At 46.3% G+C, this 26,430-nt stretch overlaps 1 protein-coding gene across 1 annotated transcript; it reads left to right on the top strand.

The window, feature by feature from the left end:
• CCDC102A (coiled-coil domain containing 102A) lies at positions 1–25,885 on the top strand. The gene is made up of 8 exons (XM_056862650.1): positions 1–619; positions 4,779–5,005; positions 5,098–5,206; positions 6,608–6,724; positions 7,833–8,042; positions 10,250–10,420; positions 11,886–11,989; positions 25,705–25,885. Exons 1-8 carry the CDS (start codon positions 32–34, stop codon positions 25,829–25,831), a joined length of 1,653 nt encoding a protein of 550 aa, XP_056718628.1. The 5' UTR covers positions 1–31; the 3' UTR covers positions 25,832–25,885.
• Positions 25,886–26,430: the final 545 nt, after the last annotated feature.

Raw genomic sequence — 26,430 nt, 5'->3', positions numbered from 1 at the left:
CATTCTCCAGGATCTTGGCCTGGAAGAGAAAATGAGTCAGAGTTCCCGGCTGGCAGAATCACCTCAGCTTTCTAAGAGCAGCCTCCTCAACATCTTGGGCAGCCCTCAGCCTGAGAGGATGAGCCTCTCTGATTCTATGCCCCCTACCCCAAAGAGTGGCACACCCTCGCCCGGACCTCCTCAGCTCCCATTGCTGGGCGCCAGTTGCCTCGATGGCGACTGGGAAAGCCGTGAGGAACTGCGCCTGCGTGAGCTGGAGGAGGCCCGAGCCAGAGCCGCCCAGATGGAGAAGACGATGCGATGGTGGTCGGACTGCACCGCCAACTGGAGGGAGAAATGGAGCAAGGTGCGCGCCGAGCGGAACAAGGCCCGGGAGGATGTGCGCCAGCTGCGCCAGAAGCTGGAGACCCTGACCAAGGAGCTGACCAGCCTCAAGCGGGAGAGGCAGGAAGTTCTGAACGAGAACGAGCAACTGAGCAAAGAGGTGGCGCGGCTGAAAGGGGAAGGCGAGGGAGAGAAGGAGCTGGACAACCGCATGGCCTCGGAAAAGGAGAGCGAGGCCTCTCCAGAACAGGAGCCCGTGCGAGACGTGAGCTCTGAGAAGCTGCCAAAAAACAAGGTAAGGGAAGGGGGATGGGCAAGCAGAGAACCTCACCGTATTTATTCGTATCAAGTATTGATAATCCCGCTTTTCTCCTGATCAACAGGACTGAAAGCAGCTTGCATCATTCAAACCAGCTTAGATATCATTTTACAAAAATACAGTATAAATAACGAGAGAAGAGCAAGCCATAGGCTTACCAGGGCCTGCAGCTCCATCAGCGGGAGCTTCTCTGCAGTGGTGCTGCGCCTGGCGCAATGCGCGCGCATGCTGCGGGACACACCTACTTCACTTCTGGATTTACTTGGAAGCGACGCCGATGCGCTATCAATCTCTGCTGAAACTCTATGGTTTGGTTTGATTGATAGATTGGTTTCCATAGAATTTCAGCAGAGATTGATAGAGCATCCACGTCACTTCCGAGTAAACCCAGAAGTGGCGTAGGTGTGTCCCTCGGCGCGCGCACGCATTGCACCAGGTTTCCATAGAGTTTCCATAGAGTTTCAGCAGAGGTTGCTAGAGCGTCCGCGTCACTTCTGGGTAAAACCAGAAGTGACGTGCGAGCGTCACGCGGGCACGTGTGCATGCGTTGCCCGCTGGCCCTCAGGTGGTCAGCGGGCAGCCCAGTGGATTGGCTGGATTTTACCTGCCACCACTGGGCACTTGGCAACCCTAGCAATCCACTTAACCCATAGGATTTCTGAGCCTGGCAACCAGAGGGTTAGGGGTTGGACATGGGTGTGTGTGTAATGTTGGCGACGATCTGGGACTTTCTGCTTGCCAAGCAGATGCTCTACTACTGAGCCACAGCCTCTCCCCTAATCAGGGCTGACGGATGACAGTGATGTCCTTTGGATCTCTCCGGCGGCTGGCCAGGATAAATAGCGGCTCTGTTTCATTTGTCAGTTCTCTTCTTTTCATTTAGTGCAACTAAAACCCACCTCTGATGACCAAATATTATGACTGCTCTGTCTCTTAGCTTATTGAGATAAAAAGCAGCAAAACAAGAGGTTTCACTGTTCCATGTTTTCTGAAAACTCTGCCTGTTCACACAAGGCCAGCAAAAGGAAGTTTGAATGACAGCATCCCTTCAAATGCTTCTGTGTCTCAAAGCTCTTGCCTCTGGTGTCTTTCTGTCAATTAAAAAAGAACCTTTAGATATTTTGAGGGAGCAAGACAAGCCTGCAGTAATCCCCCTGAAATGACATGCAGTGTCAATTTGTTTCTGGGAGGAGCCGGAATACCAAGTAATGAGAGGGTTGTCGTTGTGAGAAAAATGCGGGGATGGAGCTCCTTCCTGCCATAAAGAGCCAGCTGGTACACATCAAAAGAAAATTGCTTGGCCTCAAAAGCAAAGGCCTCTGGGAGCTGATCGTGGAGATGATAATTTTACATTTGCAGAATGTAGATTGTCCAAAAAAAAAAAAAAATCCATTGTTCTCCAAGTAGCTAACAGTTTGCTAGATTCCTTTCCCCCCTGCCTGTGCTCTGGGATGAATTGCTCCACATTGCCTCGGCTGTAAGATCCGAGACGGTTATAGCTCTGTGGGTGCAGAGCTATAATTGCACGAAAAGGCCGACTAATTCACCTCCCCGTTATATTTATCCTGGAGACCTGCAAACAAATGTCTGTCTTAAGCCAGTGTGTGAAATTCAGCCCTCTCCACATTTCTGCCCAGCAACTGTACAGGAAACTACCTGTCCTTAGGTCAGCAGTGAAATATTCCCCTCTCTCCTCTTCCTGGCATTTTGTATCTCAACACACACACCTACCCTGGCAACATACAGCCTCTCCTCTTCCAGGCCCTGTGAGAGGTTCTTTCTGCCCTGCCCAATTGTCCAATTCTATTACAACAGCTGCACTGTTCCCCCCCCAACCCTCCCTTCTTTGTTAAAATGTTCATGAATATTCTGTGACTTCACAGCTGCTCAGCTGACAGCTTCTTGCAGAGAGCTTGATGGGTAATAACACCTTTTCGCTTTTTCATATGCGTTTCTGCAAATATTAGAAATCGGAGATTGTTATGCTACACTTGTTCTTCGCCAAAAGGCCGAGAAGCAGAGCTTGCTAACGTTTAGACTTGTTAGTTTAGTAATCTTGTTACTATTTATTGTCAAAGCTGGCAAGGAAAGCAGTAACTGACAATTTCTGATATCCATAGTATATGCATATATAACTCCAGCCTGCATCCTGCCTTACATGTGAGGTGCCACAAATTGTATTATAGTCATCTTGCTTTCCAACCTCGCTTTGCCAGAATTCTTAGATTTCACCGTCAGGATCAAAACAAGTTATGTTTGTTAATCTTCCAACAGATGGAAGCAGCTTCAAACATGATTGGGATGAACACAGATGTTCTTGCCCCAGTGGTTAACACGATATTCTTGATCAGGGCTACGGCTAAACCACCCACAGGCTAATCTGTAATCCCAGGGTGACTGCAGCCCTACATCTGGGTTCTGCCGTCAGATGATTATCAATCATTCCGGCAATTTGGGCACAATTTGGGGCTTTGGATAGCAAGACCAGCATAAAAACAAGACAAGGGGGTAGACGCAGACTAAATTTTCCACTGCCTTCCATCAGTGGGACATAAGTTTCCCCACTCGTCGCAGCTCACTAATCTCCCCCCCCCCCCAAATGCTGGCCCTAAGGAACCCTACGGAATGGCAGGAGTGGCAAATCAGGGGGTCTACAGCAAGAAGGGGGAATTGGCGGAAATTCCACCTCTCCTTCTGTTAGCGGAAAAATTAGTTGGCAAAGTAGCCATGTTACCGCCCCAGTTAAATACAAGATAACCACGTGGTACAGCAAATTACAACAGTCTTAAAGGTACAGATTAAGGAATAAAGTGGCTGAGGCACCCCTAACAGCACATTTCCTTGCAAAAAAATCATACCGATGAGGATTTATCCTTCTTTGTGCTATGGCGCTTTAAGAGTCCACACAATTATGATAGAGTAGATCTCGAACTATTACTGAAACGTCAGGAGTCTAAATACATCCAGCTCTTTGACACTTTACATCCTAAAGGTTTAAATACCACATTAGATTTGTCTTGTTACCTATAAATCTTTATGCTGTACATCCAGTGCGTTGTAAATTAACTATTTTTTGTACTGTTTTTCTGTACCTTTAAGACTGTTGTAATTTGCTGTACCACGTGGTTATCTTGTATTTAACTGGGGCGGTAACATGGCTACTTTGCCAACGCGGAAGCTTAGTAATTAACAGCAAGCGTGTAAGTAATTCATTGCATTTACTGTATTCTTTTTTAAAGTATGTTGACCTTGATTACTCTTTTATGCCGTTGTACTGCATATTGTTTATCTTATGTTATAAATATAGTGGCCCCTGAGGAAGGCTGTGTTTAAGCCGAAACAGAAAAGGAACCGGAATTCTGTAGAAAATTGAATTTTGCATCACCTTACCTCTTGAATGGTCGTCTAACCTCCGTGGGAGAAGGACGTTTTCCTAGTCATTGTTCTAGGACTGCATACGCTGCTGTTTACAGATTATTTGTATGATTTTGGACACTGTCCATGTTTGCAGTAGATACTGGGTGTATCTTTGCGTTGTTTTATGCTTTATAACTATAAAGCTTAGTGATTTTGCAGTTTGTGACTGTTTTTCGTTTGCTAATCTCCAGGTGGTGGCTAGAGATCTCCTGCTATTACAACTGATCTCCAGCAGAAAGAGATCAGTTCCCCTGGAGAAAATGGCCACTTTGGCAATTGGACTTTATGGCATTGAAGTCCCTCCCCTCCCCAAACCCCGCCCTCCTCTTCTGCCCCCCAAAACCTTCCGCCGGTGGCAAAGAGGGACCTTGCAACCCTAACCAGCAGGCTTCATGTGGAGAGTTGGGAAATCGAACCTGGTTCTCCAGATTAGAGTCCGCTGCTCTTAACCACAAGACCATGCTGGCTCGCTTGAATGGCTCTGCAACATAGGGGTGGCAGCACATCTCTTTCCTAGAGATGTGCCAACCGTGTCTCCCAAAGCAAAGATTCTCTAAGCAGGGCCACACTGGTGACCTCCTATCCCGGTCAGGTTAGCTCAGAGTGCTTGCAAATCCCTGAGTAGAAGTCTTGAAGCCCTATTCCTCTACTGCGGCCATCAATATTTGAGACTCTTCTCTCCCTCTCTCCCTGCCATCCTTCCCTGCTTTATCTGTAGTCATTGCAGGAGTTTGAATTGATGGAGAATCTTCTGAAAAGCAAACAGGAAGGCTCGGAGTGCTGGGACCAACGGAGCTCGGTCAGTGTCCGCTCTTCTTTCACCCGTCAAGAAAGGAACCGCCTGCTGTGGGAGGACGTCTCGGTCATCGAGGAAGACGCCACCAAGATCACCGCCCTGAAGCTGCGCCTGGATGAATCTCAAAAAGTGCTGCTCAAGGAGCGGGAGTGAGTGCTGCCTGTGACATCACTTCCCGTCTGGACACACGCTCGAACCTTTGCAGTAAAGTGTTGACTTCTGTCATTCTTCTCTCTTCCAGGGACAAGCTGTCCCTCAGCAAGAACATTGAGAAACTGGAAGGGGAACTGAGCCAGTGGAAGATCAAATTCGAGGAGCTGAACAAGAACAAGCAAGAAGTGCTGAAACAGGTGGGCAACAAAGATGGTGAGGGGTCTGGAGACCAAGTCCTATGAGGAAAGGTTGAAGGAGCTGAGTATGTTTAGCCTGAAGAGGAGAAGACTGAGAGGTCATATGATAACCATCTTCAAGTACTTGAAGGGCTGTCATATAGAGGAGGGTGCCGAGTTGTCTTCTCTTGCCCCAGAAGGTTGGGCAAGAACCATTGGGTTGGAATTAAATCAAAAGAGTTTCTATTTAGATATTAGGAAGAATTTTCTAACAGTTAGAATGGTTCCTCAGCAGAACAGGCTTCCTCAGGAGGTGGTAAGCTCTCCTTTCCTGGAGGTTTTTAAGCAGAGGGAAGATGGCCATCTGTCAGCAATGCTGATTCTATGACCTTAGGCAGATCATGAGAGGGAGGGCATCTTGGCCATCTTCTGAGCATGGAGTAGGGGTCACTGGGGGTGTGGGGGTATGTAGTTGTGAATTTCCTGCTTTGTGCAGGGGGTTGGACTAGATGACCCTGGTGGTTCCTTCCAACTCTATGATTCTGTGAACCTCCAGGACTTTGAGCCACATGGATAATCCAAGCATTTTTGTTTTAAAAAGGGCACCAACTTAGCTGTGGTGGCAGACCAGTGGTCCCATGTCACAACCATGTACCACCACTACCGTGGCTGGGAAAACTGTCCAGGCCAGCCTTGTCTGAGTTTTGGAGATGGGAGCTAAACAGGAGTGTTCCTGATCCTCCAAAGCTTTACTCGGTCTACTTTCTGCTACCAGTGAATATTGCAGTGTAGTGGCTAGAATGTTAGGTTTAGGGGTATGAATTGATGCACCGCAGGGGAATCAGGCCAGCTGTCATTCAGAGATGGCCCAATGCTTAGTTTATTTATCTGATTTTTATACAGCTTTCCTACACTGCTCAAAGTGGTTTACAATAAAACAATTGTAAGTATTAATTATATCTCTCCTCATCTTTCCCTCCTGCAGTTTCCAATATTAGACCCAGTTCTTAAGCCAGCATTAGGATGGCTAATGGGCGGCGGCGGGGGGGGGATCTAATACCTTTATGCACTTAAATACCTTTGTGTACTTAAATAAATACTTTAAAAAACCTGGCAGTAACTTGCCACTGTCATTTTTCTCTGGCATTTTCAATGATTTTTACATAACCACATTTTAAAGCAGCTTATTCTTTACCCTTTTAAATGGTTTAAAACTATGATGAAACATATACATCTCAGCACAAGGAACTCTTCACTGGCCCATTAAATCATGGGAGAATTCCCTATCAGCACAGCCAGTTGCATTTGCCAGATCCAGATGAGCTGAGGGACCTGCTCTCCAGCCCAGTCTCCCTTTCGTTTTTTAAAGCACTACCCAAAATGGCACCAGAGAATCTCTGGCTTCTTTTTTTCTTGCTGCAGCTGAACATTCTTAAGGAGATCCACCAGGATGAGCTGGGGCGCATCTCAGAGGATCTGGAAGATGAACTCGGAGCACGATCAAGTATGGACAAGAAACTGGCTGAGCTGCGGTCAGAGGTGAGAATTTGACTGAGTCCTGCATCCTCCGAGTCATTTAAGGTCTTCCGTCACATGCCCACTTGCCTCGTTCAAATTTAATGACAACTCAGCACCAAAAGTCCTTGGTATTACAACAGCATAAAAGCTGTTCCTTTTGACTTTGTGTGTTTGGTGTGTTGAATTAGTAGCTTGCCACCAAACAAATCCATTTCAAGAATTCTGTGATGATTTCATGTCATCTTTTCAGCCCCTGGCACTTAGAACATTTGCGTTACTTTCCTGGGAAAGAGGCTGCTTTATCTGTGGGCCCTTGACTTCTGATTCCAAACCATCTGAAAGAATGGAGACTCTCCATGTGTCTAAGATTCTCCTTCAAAATAAAGGCTTCTACAACTTCCTTTTGATTATTAGCAAAGACCCTCCAGGACAGGGTACACATTGCCCAGGAAATGTTTTTTTTTTTTAATCAAATTCTTTGCACCTCCCAGTGCAGATTACCACTTTCAACAATCCACATTCATGGTGAATACTCTTGCTAGACATCATGTCACCAGCCAATAATGTAGTAAATTTTAACGTATAGAGAAGGCCATAGAAGTCCAGCATTCTATTCCACAGCAGCATATTGCGATGAAACCGGAATCCAAGGTGGGGATACGCAAATGAAAGAGTGGAGCTATGCAGCTGGGAGAGAACTTGGTTCTCAGTGGTTCCCACTTAATTCTGCATGCTCATAATCTTGGACTGTGTAGAAAGGGAGTGAAATTTGCCTCTCACCCAAGACCTGGGTTTATTAGGGACAGGGGAGTAGGTTTAGTCACCATCCACTCCTCGGGGAGATCATGAAGTTTTGCACTTAGGTATATTGATGCAGTGGGAACAAAAGAAGATTTCTGGGATGTCTTGCCTTACCCTGAATGAAATAAGTAAAATACCACTTGGGTTGGTTGCGTAGTGGAGCTGGCTCCAGCCATTGGTCTCAGCCCGTGTGCTAAATGTGTCTGTTGTGGCTGTTTGAACTGGCCTTTAGCAATCAAAGGATAGTCTGTGGGTGATACCAGGCTGCCTCTTGCAGGCACTTCTCAGCAGCTGGCCTGACCCTACCTCTGTTCTTTATCTCCTGAAGATGGAGCGTCTGCAAGCCGAGAACGCAGCAGAATGGGGGAAGCGCGAGCGCCTTGAGACAGAGAAGCTCAACCTGGAACGGGAGAACAAGAAGCTGCGGGCCCAGATCGAGGACCTGGAGGAGGTCTTGGCCCGCAAGAGGAGGCAGACGGCCAGTGCCCTCGACACTGATCTCAAGACCATCCAGACTGAGCTCTTCGAGAAGAATAAGGTGACGTTAGTTCAAGTCCGGGAGAAAGGGATTTCACTGTTAAAACACTTCTGACACCCGGAACCTTTGGGGTAAGAGATATTGAATGAACCTCATTGGTTAAATCTGGCCTTTGGGCTCTGGGACTAGGTACCACCACTGCTTCATCCAGATAACAGTTCTTAAATAGTCAACACGATCAAGAAAAGTTGTGTATTCAGATGAACGTACTCCCCATGGGGGAATATTGGGTGTCCTTGCTTCACGCTCAGTGTGCAAGTGATTGCCATGGACACAATCCAGAAGAAGAAGAGGAAGAGGAGTAGTAGTTGGTTTTTATATGCCGACTTTCTCTACCACTTAAGGAAGAATCAGACAGGCTTACAATCACCTTCCCCTCCCCACAACAGACACCCTGTGAGGTGGGTGGGGCTGAGAGAGCTGTGACTAGCCCAAGGTCACACAGATGGCTTCATGTGGAGGAGTGGGGAAACAAATCCAGTTCACCTGATTAGCCTCTGCCGCTCATGTGGAGGAGTGGGGGAATCAAACCTGGTTCTCCAGATTAGAGGCCACCGCTCCAAACCACTGCTCTTAACCACTACACCACACTGGCTCTCAGAAGGTCTTCTGTATGTGCTTTTGTCAGATGCAGGGCAGTAGAGTAAGAGGCAAAGGGAAGATGTTAAGCTGCTTTGTCCTGAGCTGCCTTAAAACCGAGTCAGACAATCGGCCTATCTAGGTCAGTAGGAGCAGCACCAAGGCAAAAAGGGAGAAGGCCAGTCCGAAAATGGAACCTGCTCTACTAGGGCCCCTGTCTTCCCTGTAGGGAGGCATGAGTATAAAACAAACAAATAGCACATCAGTTTGGAAAGACATGCCTGGCTGGAAACCACTGCTTTGGCCTTTAAAATACAAGCAAGTGGGACTGGATTTTGTAATCCTGCATCTGTAGCAGATTACAAAATGTATTTTAGGAAGTGCTGTCAGAACAGAATTGTCCCTATTTCCCAAGGGGATATAAGAATGCAAACAAAAAATTCTCTCAGGCTGCCTCTGAACTTTCCAGGTGCCTTGCATGACGTGGGAATGGCAGTGCTGTTGAGGCGACGGGCCCTTGGTCAGCCTTGGGGGGTGCTGAAGCAAGCTCCGGCCTGTTGTGGGGATGGGGGTGCGAAAGCTCCCTGACCACCTTCACCCCATCAGATCATCCGCTTGGTGACAGTTCTGTTCCAAGAGGCACGGAGGTGCTCTGCCTTTCGGGAGGGGCTAAAGAACTCCTATTGCCAGAACTGCTGTTAAGCCTACTGCCACTTCAAATGCTCCCCAGTGAGCTGGGTCCATCTGGAAGGTTGTCTCCCTCCGGGTCCCACCCAGTCTGCTTAAGAACTGAGCCCAGTTGAGGGATTCATTGGAACCAAGGCATAGCCCTGCAATACATGCATTGGAGAGTGCCGCTGAGCAAGAGGGAGAATAATAGAATCATTCAGTTGGAAGGGTCCTTACAGGCCATCTAGTCCAACCCCCTGCTCAATGCAGGATCAGCCTAGAGTATCCCTGACAAGTGCTTGTCCAGCCTCTGCTTAAAGACTGCCAGTGTGAGGGAGCTCACCACCTCCCTAGGTAGCTGTCAAACAACTCTTACTGTAAAAATATTTTCCCTAATATCCAGCTGGTACCTCTCCGCCTGCAATTTAAACCCTTTATTGCGAGTCCTATCCTCTGTTGCCAAGAGGGACAGCTCCCTTCCCTCCTCTAAGTGACAGCCCTTCAAATACTTAAAGAGAGCAATCATGTCCCCCCTCAGCCTCCTCTTCTCCAGACTAAACACTCCCTCAGCCTTTCCTCATAGAAGGACTGTGGCTCAGTGGAAGAGCCTCTGCTTGGCATGCAGAAGGTCCCAGGCTCAGTCCCTGGCATCTCCAGTTAAAAAGATCAGGTAGTAGGTGATGTGAAAGACCTCTGCCTGAGACCTTGGAGAGCTGCTGTCATTCTGAGTAAATACTAACCTTGATGGACTGATGGTCTGATTTAGCATAAGGCAGCTTTATGTGTTTTCAAGTGCTGAGCCCTTTCCCCCTTGCCACTTAATCAGCACATGATTCCACATATATCTAGGAGTAGGGAGTGTGGCTTCTTTCTGGATTGGAAACATGAGTATACATGGCTTTCAGGCAAGCTTTTTGTTTATTGGAGGAAGCCCAGCTCACTGAGTTTGCTTCTCTCAGGAGCTGGCTGACTTGAAACACATCCATGCCAAACTGAAGAAACAGTATCAGGAGAAGACGGCTGAGCTGGCCCACGCAAACTGGCGCATTGAGCAGCACGAAGGCGAGGTGAAGAAGCTGCGTCTGCGTGTGGAAGAGCTCAAGAAGGAGCTGGCCCAGGCTGAGGACGAGGTAATCCATTTTGCTTTCCACCAGCCAGCATAGTGTACTGGTTAAGCGTGGTGGACTCTAATCTGGAGAACCGGGTTTGATTCCCCACTCCTCCACATGAGCGGCGGACGCTGATCTGGTGAACCGGGTTTGTTTCCCCACTCCTATGCATAAGGCCAGCTGGGTGACCTTGGACTAGTCACAGCTCTCTTAGAGCTCTCTCAGCCCCACCTACCTCACAAGGTATCTGTTGTGGGGAGGGGAAGGGAAGGTGATTGTAAGCCGGTTTGATTCTTCCTTAAGTGGCAGAGAAAGTTGGCATGTAAAAGCCAACTCTTCTTCTTCTTCTCCTTCTCCTCCTCCTCCTCCTCCCCTGTACCTGAAACCTTTATTTAGGGGATCAAGGTGTTCAGGCTAAGCATTGAAATCTCACTGTGAGCATGTGTACAAGATTCTGTTGAAGCTACTCTGGTGACCAGCAGATGTGGGGGGGAGGTTAGTCTTAGCCTTCTGGCTTCCTGCAAATATCAATAATAAAAGCAATCACAGTGGCTCCCAACAGATGTACTGGTATGATCCAGGGGACTGGGTATAACTTCAGAAGCTCTAAAGCAGGGATACCCAACATTTTTGAGCCTGCGGGCACCTTTGGAATTCTGGCAGTGTGGTGGGCGCAGCCACAAAACGGCTGCCACAAAATGGCTATGGCAGGACCTGGAGCTAGCCACAAAACGGCTGCTTCAGTTCGTCTTCAGTAATCGGGTGAAGATCCTTGGGCTGTGGTAGCACCTATTAGTGAAGGAACTTCTACAAAATCTGCACAATTTTCTAATAACCAATCAGAAGCCTTGCTAAGTACCCAGCCCTGTGCATTTTCTGCAAACACTTGGCAGGTTATACTAACTGATGTTTTACGTACAGCTATTGTTATATTTTTTAACCTTTTAATCAAATCTTAATGTCTTGGAATATCTTACGAACAGATATATTGTTATATTTTGCCTTTTTAATCAATGTTAAATTCCTTGAATATTTGCTTTGCTGGTCAATGATTGTAATAAATTGAATTATTATTCCACTTGGCAGGTGCCAGTAAAGGTGTTGGCAGGTGCCATGGCGTCCATGGGCACTGCATTGGGGACTCCTGCTCTATAGGAATCAGAGCGAGCATACCTGGAGGGGGGGTTGCTCATGTTCCACTTAGCCTGAAGCTGTAGGAACCAAGCCCTGTTTAGGGTCTTCTCATTTAGGGCAGTTCAGTTGACACAGATCCATTACAGGGCCTTTTCTGAAATGGCCCCCACTAGAAGGCCGCTTAATTACTCTTTACTGCTTTGGGTCACAGTAGTGGTTGTGAACACCAGCACTCAGCTGGGAAATGGCCACTGACATCTGGGTATGCCGTAAGAATATTAGGAACAGGTGGTGGGTGCAAGTTTTGCTCTGCTCGGCTGTCACCCTCACACTGCTTCTGTCCACTCTGCAGCTTGACGAGGCCCATAACCAGGCACGGAAACTGCAGCGGTCACTCGACGAGCAGACGGAGCAAAGTGAAAACCTCCAAGTTCAGCTGGAGCATCTGCAGTCCAGGTAGGGTAGAAGTGGCCAAAGAAGCTGGTAGATCTTCACAGGGGTGGGGAAGAGGGCTACTGGTGGTGGAAGGAGAGAAAAAAAACAGTGGCAAACCACTTGGAATCTGCTGCAATCAGAGTCACGAAGTTTGGTGTGGATCCATACAATTGTTGCCATTAATCTCCAAATTTGGTGGAGTTTGCATAGTGGTAGAGCCTCTACTTGGTATGCAGAGGGTTCTGGGTTCAATCTCTGGCATCTCCAGCTAAAAGGATCATGATGTGAATGACCTCTGCCTGAGGCCTAGCAGAGCCACTGGCTGTCAAGGGTTGAAAGCATCTAGGAAGGAGCCATGACTCAATGGTGGCACATCTGCTTTGTATGCAGGGGATTGCAGGTTCAATCCTTGGCACCTGCAATCAAGAGAATCAAGTGGGAGGTAATGGATAGTATCTGAGACCCTGAAGAACTGCTGCTAGTCAGAGTAGATAGTGCTGAACTTGATAGACCAATGGTCTGTCGCACTTACCAGGCAGCTTAGTATGTTTATTTAATGACTTCAATATCAGTTGACAAAGTTTGGTGTTGCAACCCAAAGCAGTAATTTGTGCACAAGTAAGGGTATTTTATGTGCAGCCGAATCTTCTTTTGCTGTATTCTTTACTAGAGCCCTACCTCTTGCTGAGGCAAGCCACTGATCAGTTTTCAAAGCTGCTTGCCTCTTCAGCACTGGGGGCTGTGGACAGCCATTTCTTACTGGCCTGTAAATCAAGTGTAGATTAATGGAGTGATTGGCATGCACAGGTGTGAATGAGCCTTTGGGATCTTCCCAATTGCTAGCTGTGTTTTTAGAAAGTTCCTCCTGTATCATTTCAGGATGAAAGCGGTGTCTTCCTTGGCAGCATCTACTTTGGCTCACTTGCTTGAGTGATCTAGATGTATTTGTTGTGCCAGCAATGTGCTGTACTCCTTGGCCCACTCTGGTTTTAGTCCATGCAAGCCAGATGCATTTATGGGACTTACTTCTGAGTAACTGTGTTTAGGATAATCCTTGAAACTATTTTGGAGTTTTAGACCCTGGGGTTAGAACAGTTTATAAATAGCCTTTTTAGCCAGACGTTCAGGAATTTAAACTGGTCCCTGGCACAGAACAGGGTAATTCTTACTGAACCCTCAAAAGCTCTGCTTTCATATCGCAGAAGATCAGATTTCCAGTACTCATTGTTGGGGAGAACAAGCTGAAAAGAGATTGAGGGGGTTTAATTGTTTAGAAGAGATTTGAAAGTGCTTTGAGGGAGGCACTGCTTCCTGTGGTGGTGAGCACATGCATTTCTGTGGTCTTGCAGGTCTCTTGAGAAACACATGAAGTTATCTAGAAAGTTATTTAGAAAGTATTTAGCATAGGAAGAAGAAGAGTTGGTTTTTATATGCCAACTTTCTCTAACACTTAACGAATAATCAAACCAGCTTACAATCACCTGCCCTTCCCCTCCCCACAACAGACACCTTATGAGGTAGGTGGGGCTGAGCGAGCTCTAAGAGAACTATGGCTAGCCCAAGGTCACCCAGCTGGCTTCATCTGTGGGAGTGGGGAAACAAATCCAGTTCACCAGATTAGCCTCGCTCTGCCTCTCATGTGGAGTGGGAAATCAAACCCGGTTCTCCAGATCAGAGTCCACCACTCCAAACCACCGCTCTTAACCACTACACCACGCTGGCTCTCAATACAGTGACTGGACTGAGGTCCCTAGTCGGCTGAGCTCAGATCTGAATCCAGACACTCTCAGTTCAGTGCCGATATTTCTCCCTCTTCCCTCGATAGTCCTCTTTGCTCAATTTTCTGCTCTCCGTGCTCTTACATTTTGCTATCGTTCCTTCCCTAACCCCCATCGCAAACTCAGAACCCAAAAAAACCCTCATCCCCTTGCATTCATTTGCCAGCATAACGCAACATGCAGATTGGTTGGGTGTAAATTTTAAGATCCGCAGATGAGTGCCTGGGTTTTAGCTCTGAGTGCTGTTATAATGAGGCTAATTGGAAAAGCTCCTATCTCCTTGGATGAGATAAGCCCTCCGCGGAGTCCTTTCCAGGAAGGGAAGATTGTGTCAAGGGGATGGAGAGGATATGAGGTGGGGAACCAGGAGGGTGAGTTTTCTTCACTGATAAATTGCAGGGGAGCATGGAGGGGAACTCTTCAAATTGCTGCAATCCGTCTCCCAAGGGCTTACCTGTCAGCGGCTGGCTGCTGATGGGGAAGGAGGGGAGAAATTAGAGGGGGAGGGAATGTCAAGCCTGATCGGAGAAGTGTGGTGATGAACGGGAGAGGGCTGAAGGGGAGTCCTCGGTCACCCTCTCGCCATCTCTCTCTGTCGTTTTCTTCCAAGGCAGGTTGGGAGGTTAAATGAGGGGGGTTCGGCCCCCTCCCCAGCCCATGCAGCTTAGAGACTACCAAGGTCTGACTTGTGAAAGCTCATACTGGAATAAATGTTATTAGTCTGTAAGGTGCCACGGAACTCCAGTTTTATTTTTCTGCAGTAGGCTAACATGGCTACCCCTCTGAAATGGTCAAAGGTGGGTCAACGCGTCCTGCTGTCTAGAAGCAGGTGTCCTGCAGGATCCCAAGTGATGTGATCTGGGACTCCTCTCTAGGGATAGCTGGAACAGGGGAGCTTCTTTCTGACTGGGCACCACATACACACGCCTTGTAAGAGCCCTCCACCTGCCAACCAGATCAGTTGCTTGTGGGGTTAGTCTGCTCAGTGACATCCATCAAACAAAATGCAGCAAAATGCAAGCTGGTGGGATCGAAACATGGCTAGCAGCGCCATCCTAAGCAGAGGCGAGCCCATTTTGACTTCAGTGGACTTAGAAGGGTGTAACTCTAACTAGGATTGCACTGTAGGTAACCATGAGCCTGTAGGTAACCATGAGCCTGGCGTGCTCTCTTTCTCTCTCTCTGACTCTTTTGGCCTAGCCTACCTCACAGAGTTGTTGCAAGGATTAAATGGAGGAGGGAATCTTCACTGGGTGGCCTTGGGCCGATCTCTCTCTCAGTCTGAAACTCTAACCACTGCACCACACTGTCATTCATGTAGGGGCTGCTGTTGAACAGTAACAAGCAGCCAGGCCTGGGTAAGTCATGCAAGTTGGTTTGTAGCAAGTCACCCGGTGGTTGCTGCTAGCCCTGACCCCAATGAGCCCTCCCTGAAAGGCCAAAAATATCCTTGGGAAAGGCCTTCCCCCTGCCTTTTACTGACAGAAACCAAGCCGGTTGTGGTTGCTTAGGGAATCTTCATTTAAACCCCGCCTTTCTCCACAATGGGGACAGCTTACATCATTCTCTTCTCCTTTTTATCCTCACAACAACCCTGTGAGGCAGGTTAGGCTGAAAGTATGTGAAAGGCCTATACCACCTAGTGAGTTTCCATGGCTGATTGGTGATTTGAACCTGGGTCTACCAGACCTTAACATGAAGCTCTAACCAATACACCACGCTGGCTTTCATATGGTGGCTGGCTCTGCAAGCAACCAGGCCTAGGTGAATCATGCAAGTCAGGTAGAAGCAGGTAGCCTGGTGGTTGCTGCCAGGCTTGGCCCAATAAGTCCTCCCTCAAAGGCCACAATCGGCCCTGGAAAGGCCTTGCCCCCTCCCTGCCTTTTACTGACAGAAACCGAGCCGAGAATGTTATAATTCCCTAGCAACAGCTACTAAGGGCTTCTGTTTCTTAAAGCTACAGGCTCTCCTTTTATCATTTTGGGTTTTTTTTTAACCCCCCCAATGTTTTGTTTTGTTTTTAGATTTCAGATTTTTCTGCAAACCTGGGGTGTTTTTCTGGTTTGTAGAAAGATCTGTTTTGTCCGTTCACAGCTCCAGTCACCGTATTTAAATATCATCAGATGATACTGCGTGCAGTTGAAGTTGTCTCATCTGAAAAAAAAATCAAGAATATACAGAAAAGGCAGGCCATTTGATCTAAGACTGGGATACCTTCCCCTTGAGGTGTGTGTGTGGGCGGGGGGGAAGGACCACTGAAGAGACGGAGGATAGAAGAATAGAGGAATGGTCTGGAGAGGCTGAAGAGGGCCCTGGAAAGCTGTGACATGGATGTCTGTGGAGGCTCTTCCTTGTGCACATTCCTCTTTGCCACTGGGGGGCGATGAAGCTCTCTTGAAGAAGGACACCTTTGCTTCCCCATGCAGTCAGCCAGTCAAGCTTTATTGCGGTTCATAACCAGCATAAGTCAAGCTTTCCCATGCTAAAGAAGCTGCCCTGAGAGCAATATCTCTTTTCCAGAAGGAGAAATGACAGGCTGGGATTGGGTTAGAGTGACATGCCCAGCAAAGTGCCTTTCAGAGAGACTCTCATTTTTATTGCCTTTTAAAAGTTTTTTTTTAATTTGCATGTGTGCTTCTCTAGCAATAAAACGCTGAGATGCATGCCAGACGGATCGATCCTGCGCCTTCCAAAGAGCCTTTGAAGAGGACGCAGCTGGGTTTTGTTTTTTTAAAAAAAATGATTTTTATCTTCTTATTTTATTGGGGATGTTGCCATTAAATCATACGAAAATAATGGCGCTTCCTCCTCCCCCCTCCCTAGCAGATCCCACCACCCTCTTTCTTTAAATAATTCATGCTTTTCCCCATAAAAAGCAGCAGAAATCGTTATAGCTGAGGTATACTCCATTCAGACTTCATGGCTTTGGGTTGGATAACTGGTACATAAATTTTTAGGTGGAGAATGCTGGGAAGACCCAGGTTAATTATTCTGAAAACGTCCCCTTGATGATGCAAACGAGGCCCCCAGTGGAGGGAGAGAAACATCTGGCCACCTGCCCTGTTTCTTATAATCTAGCAGAGAACCCAGTAGCTGTGAGATTCCACCAGGACAGGCCCAAATTTACAAACGACCAAGGAAATTCCTTGGCACGCCGTGTTTTCCAAGGCAACAGAAAAGCAGCACCTCAAGTTCCCTTGCAGTGTTGCAAAGAATTCCAAAATCCTCTGGGACAGAGCGAGGGTGTGCCGCTTGAAGCATGTTTGGGCAGTAAATTGTCCTGAGCCAACCAAGAGGGTTAACACCATGAGCAGCAGTGTCTTCAGGACCAACACAGAGTATCTTGCCTGCATGGCAGGTGTTGAAGAACAGAAGCAGATTTTGCTTTCCCTTCCTTTTTTTTTATAATGAAAACCAGTTCGTACCTGGTTGGATCTTTTACCATATCACTCCTTAACATTTTAGCAAGGGATTCCCGAAATAAGACACCAAAATTACTTGCACAGTTTTTCTCATTATCTGTGCTATGTGTGATTTATTTGGTGGGGTATAAATGGAGTAACAGATATGTCAACAGATATTTATATGTTTCTTTTAAATATTTATATATCCCACTTTCTCCTGGGTATCTCAAGACTCAAGGCGGATAACAACAATATAAAAAATAATTCGATAAAACAATAATACAATAGCTATAATACAGACATTTGAAAACCAATCCAAAAACATCTTAAGCCCCCACCAACATTCCCCTGAACAGATACCAAGGGATGCTTAACTAAATCCAGTGTGGTGGTTCCCAAACTTTTCGAGCCACCGCCCCCTTGGTTCCACAAACTCAACCCCAGCGCCCCCTACCCTATTCTATAAAAAGCATAATTCAAAATAGGGGTTTGCATGACTCACTAAAGAAGATAATAACAATAAAATATCAAAACAGTAACAATTAATTACACATCTATTCAAAATCAAATTAAAACTTTTTAGTTGAAATTTATTCAACAAAACCGATGAACTTGATCCAGTGGTACCAGCTCTTCAAAGTCTGGGGGAAAATTCTGATAGTTTCCACCAAATTTGCCAGCATGGTGCCATAGCTTGATCAACTGTAATTTAGTGAACAACACTGTTGAAGGGGCCCACCTCTTGCGCCCCCCTTGCTGCCCCCTTGCCTCTTAGTGCCCCCTAGGTAATCCCACCGCCCCCCAGGGGGTGGTACTGCCCACTCTGGGAACCACTGGGTTAGAGTGTCAGATTAGGATCTGGGAGACCTGGGTTTGAATCCCCACTCTGCCATGGAAACTTGCTGGGTGAATGCAGTGATGCATAAGATTGAAATTGGGGTGTTTTCTAGAGTTGGACTTCTGAAATGCAAGCACAGCAAGTAAGCAAAAGTATTTTTAAAGCCTATTAAAGCCACTGTTTTTTGAAGGACTTAATTGTATTGATTTCTTTTCATGTAGTCTCTTTCTTTCACTGAGATTCAAGGCAGATGGGTCTTTTTCCATTGAAAGACTTTGTTCCTATGCTAACTAACAGCAAAAGGGGAAAAATCCTTCATTATTCATTTTTAAAATAGTTTATTTCTTTTGTTATTATTATCTTATACAGTTGCCATTATTGCATTGTATGTGTCTATACATATATAAAAATTAATCCATATCATTCATATATGGATGATGGATTAATGGTATGGATTAATTTTGACAAGAGATTTGTTTTATATTGTGTGAATATTTTTTGTGCTCCTGCAGGAAAGGTTTTTGTTTTTTTAATCCATAAAATAGCTTGGTGCCAAAAAACGGTGTGTTAAATCTTTTATGGGCGTTTCCTCTTTTATTTATTTATAATATGTTGTTGTATCTTGCATAATTTATCCTGCTTCTCTATTTAGTCATCTACCTACACTTTCAAGCCAGTTTTCTCAGCACAAAGGGCTAGTTTTCATAGAATCATAGAGCTGGAAGGGACCACCAGAGTAATATAGTCCAACCCCCTGCACAATGCAGGAAATTCACAACTACCTGCCCCCCACACCCCCAGTGACCCATACTGCATGCCCAGAAGATGGCCAAGATGCCCTCCCTCTCATGAACTGCCTAAGGTCATAGAATCAGCATTGCTGACAGATGGCCATCTAGCCTCTGCTTTCTGGGGGATTTAAAAAATGAAAGTAGAGTTAATTGGGAGACTTTGGGCCCTGGATTTTCCCAGTTCCAGAGTCTCCAAAGTCTTGGTAGGAGCTGATGTGACAGATCCAAGAAGGTTGCAATGTAGGATGCCCATTTGCCAGGGGTGGCATAGCTTGTACCAGTATCTGGTAAGGATGGGCACTTAACCCAGGCCTATCAGTCTTTGAAGAGTCCACTAAAACCAGAGTCCCATATAACGGAAAGGTTTGTTGCATGGCTGGTATTTTATTTTGCTACCCGCTTCTTCAGTGCCTGAGCCGGTTTCTGTCCTAGGGTCCTAACCCTAGGCAACGAATGCAACCCCAGTGCTAAGTCAGCCTCAACACCACCTCTGACCCTGCCTTGCAGAATGGTGCTGGGAGCAGGGAGGCAGCACCGAGGACCATCAGCTCCTGGGCTTGAGGGGCGTTTGCACCAGACGCCCTCGGTAGACCCACTGAACCTGAAAGAGCCAAGTCTGCAAACCAAGAATCCTCTGGCTGCCTCTTTTCTGAACGCTCTTTGCGAAGCGAGGACGGCCCTTTCACGGTTTTGGGGACTCTGGCCAATCCCTAGGCTCGACCTGTTGCGGGCTGTGGGAAGAGCAGGCGCCTACCGGCCTTCCTTCCCCTGAGCTGACCATCAGCACTGTGATGATGCAGTTTTGGAGAGCACAGAGAGGTTGCACGTCCCTGCCGCTTTGGCAGACCTACAGGAAAAGCACACCTGATGCGAGAACTGCTCATAAGCCTGCAACCAGTTCGAAACCTCCATGTTTTCAGTACGTGTTTCTAGTACCGCTCTATCTCGGACCGTGACACCTCTTTCTCATTTTCTTTTTTTAAAATAATTTTTTTATTTCAAAAAGTGATAATTAATAACAAAAAAAGAAAAAGGATAAGTATAGGATACAATATAACATCATTTGATATTTTTAACAATTTCTATCCCTATTTGAGTCTAATTCAACTCTCTATAATCTGTACTATTAAATCATTTATAATAACCTATAAATTATCTATATAAAAGTCATTTACCTAACAACTTAGTATACATTTTAATATTATATCCAAAAGAAAAGCAAAAGCAAAATAAAATATAGAATATACCCACCACCCCCATCTCCTGTGAGTCATCCCCTCCTCCAGTGGTTGGCCTCCAGTGAAAACTCCCTTAGATTATAATTATTCTGTTTTTTTACCCTTTTCATTTATTTATTTGCCTCTTTCTCATTTTCTGTCATGCCAGTTTGCTTTCTCTACATTACCCAAGCTCACCTATTCCCCCCGCCCCAACACCTCCTGGCTCTGTGCCTGCCGTTATTTTTACCTTGCTGCTACCACTCAAATAATTCCCTTCTTCCCTTTCAACTCCCTCTTCAATATTCAATCCTTCAACAAAGAAAGTCTTTCATGAACCTTCCTAGCCCTTTCCTTCATGCAAACCATCACCCACACCTCCTTTCCTCAGTATCCATCCTTGCTGTCCCTCCCCACCCCCTCCGGCATTGTTTTGCCTACTTGAAGAGATTGGAAACCATCTACTGTCTACCACAAACTACGCTATTGGTTCTAAATGTCATCAAGTTGCAGCAGAAGTCTTTTTTAAAAAATGGCAGCAGGGTTAACAGCTGTTCTAATAAAGAAGTTTTCTTTTCCTGTCAAATTGGAAACCCATTTTGATTTTCTTCTGCACATATGAACACAGCATCATTGGAAAAAACCCATACAGATAATCCACAGATGCAGCTGTAAGTATTTACAATCTTGGCAGATACTCATTTATAGCATTTATGTTATTAATGAGGAAGAGAAGAGCTCGTAGGACTACCATGCTGTTCCCTTCCACATGGGGATGATTCCCCGTTTTGCGCTCATTGCTTCTGCATTTGCAGTGGCAACAGAGCATCTACACACTATACTCCATGTTTTCCTTGTTACCTCCTTATGCCCACCTTCCTTCCCCACCCCACCCCCCAACCCCGCATGGCACTGCTGGGGAGCTCTTTGCTGGCTTTTTTTAAAGGTAGTAGCTACATCGTTGTGTGTTAAGTGCCGTCAAGTCGCTTCCGACTCATGGCGACCCTATGAATGAAAGTCCTCCAAAATGTCCTATCTTTGACAGCCTTGCTCAGATCTTGCAAATTGAAGGCTGTGGCTTCCTTTATTGAGTCAGTTGTAGTGTTACCAATTTTAAAGAAGTCCACCAATGGCATGGGAGAGAAATGGTGGATACAAAGGGATAATATAACAATAATTAGAATAGAATAGAATAGAATCATAGAATAGAATCATAGAGTTGGAAGGGACCACCATGGTCATCTACTCCAACCCCCTGCACACTGCAGGAAACTCACAACTACCTCCCCCTCACACCCCCAGTGACCCCTACTCCATGCCCAGAAGATGGCCAAGATGCCCTCCCTCTCATGAACTGCCTAAGGTCATAGAATCAGCACTGCTGACAGATGCGTGCCCTCAAGTCGCAACTGACTCATGGTGACCCCGGAACCCATTGATTTTCAAGGCAAAAGAAGAGCAGAGATGGTTTTCCATTGCCTGCCTCTGCATAGCAACCCTGGAATTCCTTGGTGGTTTCCCATCTTAGTACTAACCAGGGACAACCCTGTTTAGCTTCCGAAATCTGATGAGATCCTGCTAGGCTGGGCTGAGGGGGAAATGGTGCCACCGTGGACAGAGCGCTTGAGAAGTCCACACTTTCCTGTCCACACAGTGGGCAAACCCACTTTGGCTCTGATCTCACAGGAAAGCGTACAGCAAAGCAGGTTTGGGAAACATTGTACTGAGGGTGGGCACCAAATCAACGGGGCGCTATTGGAGAATGGCAGTGGGTGGGTGGTCCAAAACAAATAAACAAACCATGAACTCCTGTTTGGTCACAAAACTGGACCAAAATCTCTGTGCAGAAGCAACCTTTCATCCTGATGATTTCATCAGCTCATCCCCACCCCCCTGTCCTTGATGAAGATTCCAGATACTAATGTCTTGTCATTAAATACTCTGGATTTGAAGGGGAAAAAAAGGTTTTAAGCAATCTTTGCTTGCTTGAATCAAAAAGTCTATTAAGTGCTGCTCGGAGCCTCTGAGGGACCGCCTGTCGAAATTTGCCTTTATCAGCACGGTACACCCACTTAGTTGGATGAAGTTTAGGCAAGGAAGATAGCTATCTTGGTGCGGAGGGAACAGGTTTATTTATATCTGCTAGGCTCTAATGGGAAAAGGTTCATTCCTTGCTGAGAGTCTAAAGTGAAACAAAGGGGGGAGGGAAATCTATGAAATATCGATTATCTGCAAAATTGTTACTCCCAGAATAACTCTAGCTGGAGCCTCTGCTCCAAAGGGGGATTATCTTTGAAAACAGCTTTCTACGCGATTTGGAGAATATACAAAGCATCTTCTGACCTTTTCCGCCCTTCTGGGAGGGGGTCTCATGCCAAGGGGGAAACTTATAAGTGATTAGCTGAGATGAGAAACGACGTTCCATTATCATAACTTCATGCAAGCCAGCTATCAGCAGTGAATTTGTAGAAACTGGGTTGGGGGTGGGGAGTAAAGGAATGTTACCTACACTGGAGTGTAATAGAACATGACTGCCTTTGGCTTTGCAGAAAAGGTGATTCAGTCGGGGCCAAGTGGTGAGGTGGACAAGTGCGTGCTTTCCTCAGCTGTCATTTCTTCTCTCTCAGTCCACCTTCCCCTGCCTTTTTTGTTCCTACGGGGTTGTGTGTGAGTTAAGTGCCTTCCAGTCGCTTCCAACTCATGGCGACCCTATGAATCAAAGTCCTCCAAAATGTCCTGTCTTTGACAGATCTTGCAAACTGAGGGCTGTGGCTTCCTTTATTGAGTCAATCCATCTCTTGTTGGGCCTTCCTCTTTTTCGGCTGCCCTCAACTTTTCCTAGCATGACTGTCTTTTCCAGTGACTCTTGTCTTCTCATAATGTGACCAAAATCCGATAGCCTCAGCTTAGTCGTGTGAATTTGAAGAGATAAAAGCATTTGGAACCCTGTATGAAGGAGAGCAACCAAGAAGGGAGGTGCAGTTCGGAGTTGAGTATTGACATGCAGGGGAAGGGTTCAACACACACACACACATGCACACACAAACTTCTGCGTCCTAAATAGCACATCCCCAAAAGAAAGGACCTACGGGCTATGTTATGCGTGTCTGATGTTTAGTTAACCTTTGTAGCAATCCTGTCGGTCCCCCAGGGGGCCCGTTGTTCAAACCATCTTGAAAAAAGCCTTCAAGTTTCATAGGACTTCTCTTCAGAAACGCATTGGTCAAAGCAAAGATGATGTCTGGGGCCCTGAGTCAAGATAGGAAGGAAATGATTCCGTCTGTTAAATGCTGTAAAGGGGCTGCCCCACAGGATGGGGTACAGTTTCGCATTTGTAGTCGTTAAGATAGCTCAGCTATATCCTGCCCCTTCTCTGGCTTTGCCTTCTGGGATGGGTAGGTGGGATGAAAAAGTGTAATGGATACCAGTCTTAGGGGCACAGAAGGATTTTGGAACGCAGAGAAATGAAAACGCCATGCAAGCTAATCATGTTACCAAAGCAAAGGCACATTTAGAAAGGCCTCTTCTAATAGATGGTATAATCTGGTCCTCTGAATGGACTCCAAAAGTGTTAGAATACACTTAAATGAGCTTAAGGGCCAAATCTGCCATAACGCTGATGTAGCACCCATAATAGTTTGCCTCTCTCCAATAAAATCCCTTCCATTTGGATTTGGCTCCCATTCCACCACAATCGGATTCTAAAACTGGGGAACGTAGAAACTGTTATTTCGTTCTGGTTACCTGTCAGCTCTTAAACTGATATGGATGAAGTATGACAGCAAAAAACATGATTTTGTGCCTACATTTCCCTTGTAGGATCTTGAGGACCCCAGAAGCTACAAAAATGAGATGTGAACAAACACAACTTTGTACCCATGACAAAAGGGGACAGGGGGCATGTTGTAGAAGCCCCGTTGTTCTGTAATGTGTCCTAGCCCTGAAGACGGTGTGTGGAGTGTGGTCCCCAAAGGACCTGATGAGATTCCCAAGACCAGGGGACCCCAACATGTGCCAGTGAGCCCCATGGCTCCTGCTGACACCGATTCTGGCACTAGGGTTGCCAGGTCCCTCTTCACCGCCGACGGGAGGTTTTTGGGGCGGGGCCTGAGGAGGGCGGGGTTTGGGGAGGGGCGGGACTTCAATGCCATTGAGTCCAATTGCAAAAGCGGCCATTTTCTCCAGGTGAACTGATCTCTATCGGCTGGAGATCAGTTGTAATGACAGGAGATCTCCAGCTGGTACCTGGAGGTTAAGCAGAAAAACAGCACCTGAGCTCGAATGCAGAGTTTGCAGAGCAGTACACAATATTTCCTAGAAGGAATTATTCCTTAGAAAATTGATCCTTAGAAGCAAAAAATCATAACAATACAAGTTACCACAAAACAAACCGTTGTAATAATATCTGTGTGGCACAAATGAAGAACAATAAGCAAAAAATACTATACAAACACTTTTCCTTAGGTAAACAAAATCCTTCAATGATATAATTTTAAAGTAAAGGTCCAAAGTCCCAATGGGTTACTTCGCCCTTTGAAAGTCCAATAAGAAAGAAATTATTTCCAAACTGGTTGCTTCACCATATACATCCAAATGGGAACAAAAATCAATAAGGAAAGGTCGAGATCCAAATCCAAATAATCCAAAACGACTAATTCCCATATTCAAGTATACTAGACCAAAAAAGCAGATTACACTTACCCGTTTTTGACCAGTTTTTTTGGTCTAGTATACTTGAATATGGGAATTAGTAGAATGATTAATGATTGTTATCACGGCATTTCACTGTTCATTTTTTTTAGAGGTCTTTGTACCCTTTTTGGGAGGTCTGTGTACCCTACATATGATGTGAACTGATTAACATTCAACTGACGAAGCTATATTGCGAAACGCACACAGATCCGGAAGTGTCGTTTTGGATTATTTGGATTTGGATCTCGACCTTTCCTTATTGATTTTGTGTTCCCATTTGGACGTATATGGTGAAGCAACCAGTTTGGAAATCATTTCTTTCTTATTGGACTTTCAAAGGGTGAAGTAACCCATTGGGACTTTGGACCTTTGCTTTAAAATTATATCATTGAAGGTTTTTGTTTACCTAAGGAAAAGTGTTTGTATAGTATTTTTTGCTTATCGTTCTTCATTTGTGCCACGCTTAGATATTATTACAACGGTTTGTTTTGTGGTAACTTGTATTGTTATGATTTTTTGTTTCTAAGGATCAATTTTCTAAGGAATAATTCCTTCTAGGAAATATTGTGTACTGCTCTGCAAACTCTGCATTCGAGCTCAGGTGCTGTTTTTCTGCTTAACTAGCGTTTGTTCAGCACAGGTACCTGGAGGTTGGCAACCCTACCTGGCACCCACCAAATGTTTTCAGAAAATGGGCGGGGACAGGTGGGGCTTTAGCCCAGCAAGGCATCCGATTGACCATTGGAGACTTGATTGGCTGTGCAAAATGGCTGCCACCGCAGCACAAGGATCTACCATTTTGTGGCTGTGCCCACCACGCTGTGTCAGAATCCCACAGGTGCCCACAGGCTCCAGAGGTTGGGGGCTCCCGACCCAGATGTTATGCTGGGGGCCTCTGGATTAAACTGCAGGAGGCTGTTTGAGCAAAGGAACTGGTAAAACCCGGTTCTAAGGGCGGTGTGCAGTTTTGACCTCCTGCTCATTTACTCTGGTCTTTTCTGCCTCTCTTGGAACAGGCTTCGCCGGCAGCAGAGCATCCCCCTCTTTGGGAAGATCCGCAGTTCACGTTTTTGCCCAGACAACCCTGGTGACGGCACCAGCGACCTGGATGAAGACGAAGACTTGCAGATCCAAGTTCCTTAGCGACGGCACAGCGGAGAGACCCCTTCAGCTGCGGTTGAGAGACCAGTGCTGGGGCAGGACAGTTGCCTGATTGCGGCAATGGCTTTTGGCCTCAACAAGGAGACCTTCTGTTTTGAGGGAGAGCAAACTCGGAGCAGTGGGAGAGGCTGAAAAAGAGGCATCCAGCCCCCCCCCCCCCCATATTCTTGTCTGCAGCAAGGCAACGTGGTGCCTGGGACAAGATGGAATACTTCAAGGAGGAAGTTGACAAACTTTGCATAGTTCCTCCAGCCCCATAACGCATCTCTGGTGCAGGAGTGCAAATTCGACATGTTCAAGAGCGCTTGGAATTATTTGCATTTAGACACCTAGTGTGGTAACCACACCTTTGCCTACATCTCTCCTTCATTCTCCACCCAGCTAACACCCCTCTGCGGCTGACACACTTGTATTATCCCCCAATGTAGCCTTCCCTTAGGATCCAAACCTAATACCTCTTATCTCAGTTCATATACTTTTGCATCTACGTTAGGGACAGGCCAAGCCGAATCCTACCTCTTCTCTAGCCTTATCTTCGGGGGGGGGGGAGGGACACAAGGGTTTGATGAGCAACACCAAAG

Source organism: Euleptes europaea, chromosome 17 (genome assembly GCF_029931775.1).
Source record: "Euleptes europaea isolate rEulEur1 chromosome 17, rEulEur1.hap1, whole genome shotgun sequence".
NCBI lineage: Eukaryota > Metazoa > Chordata > Lepidosauria > Squamata > Sphaerodactylidae > Euleptes > Euleptes europaea.
Note: the sequence above shows the minus strand (reverse complement) of the source record. Positions and strands in the feature narration are given on the sequence as shown.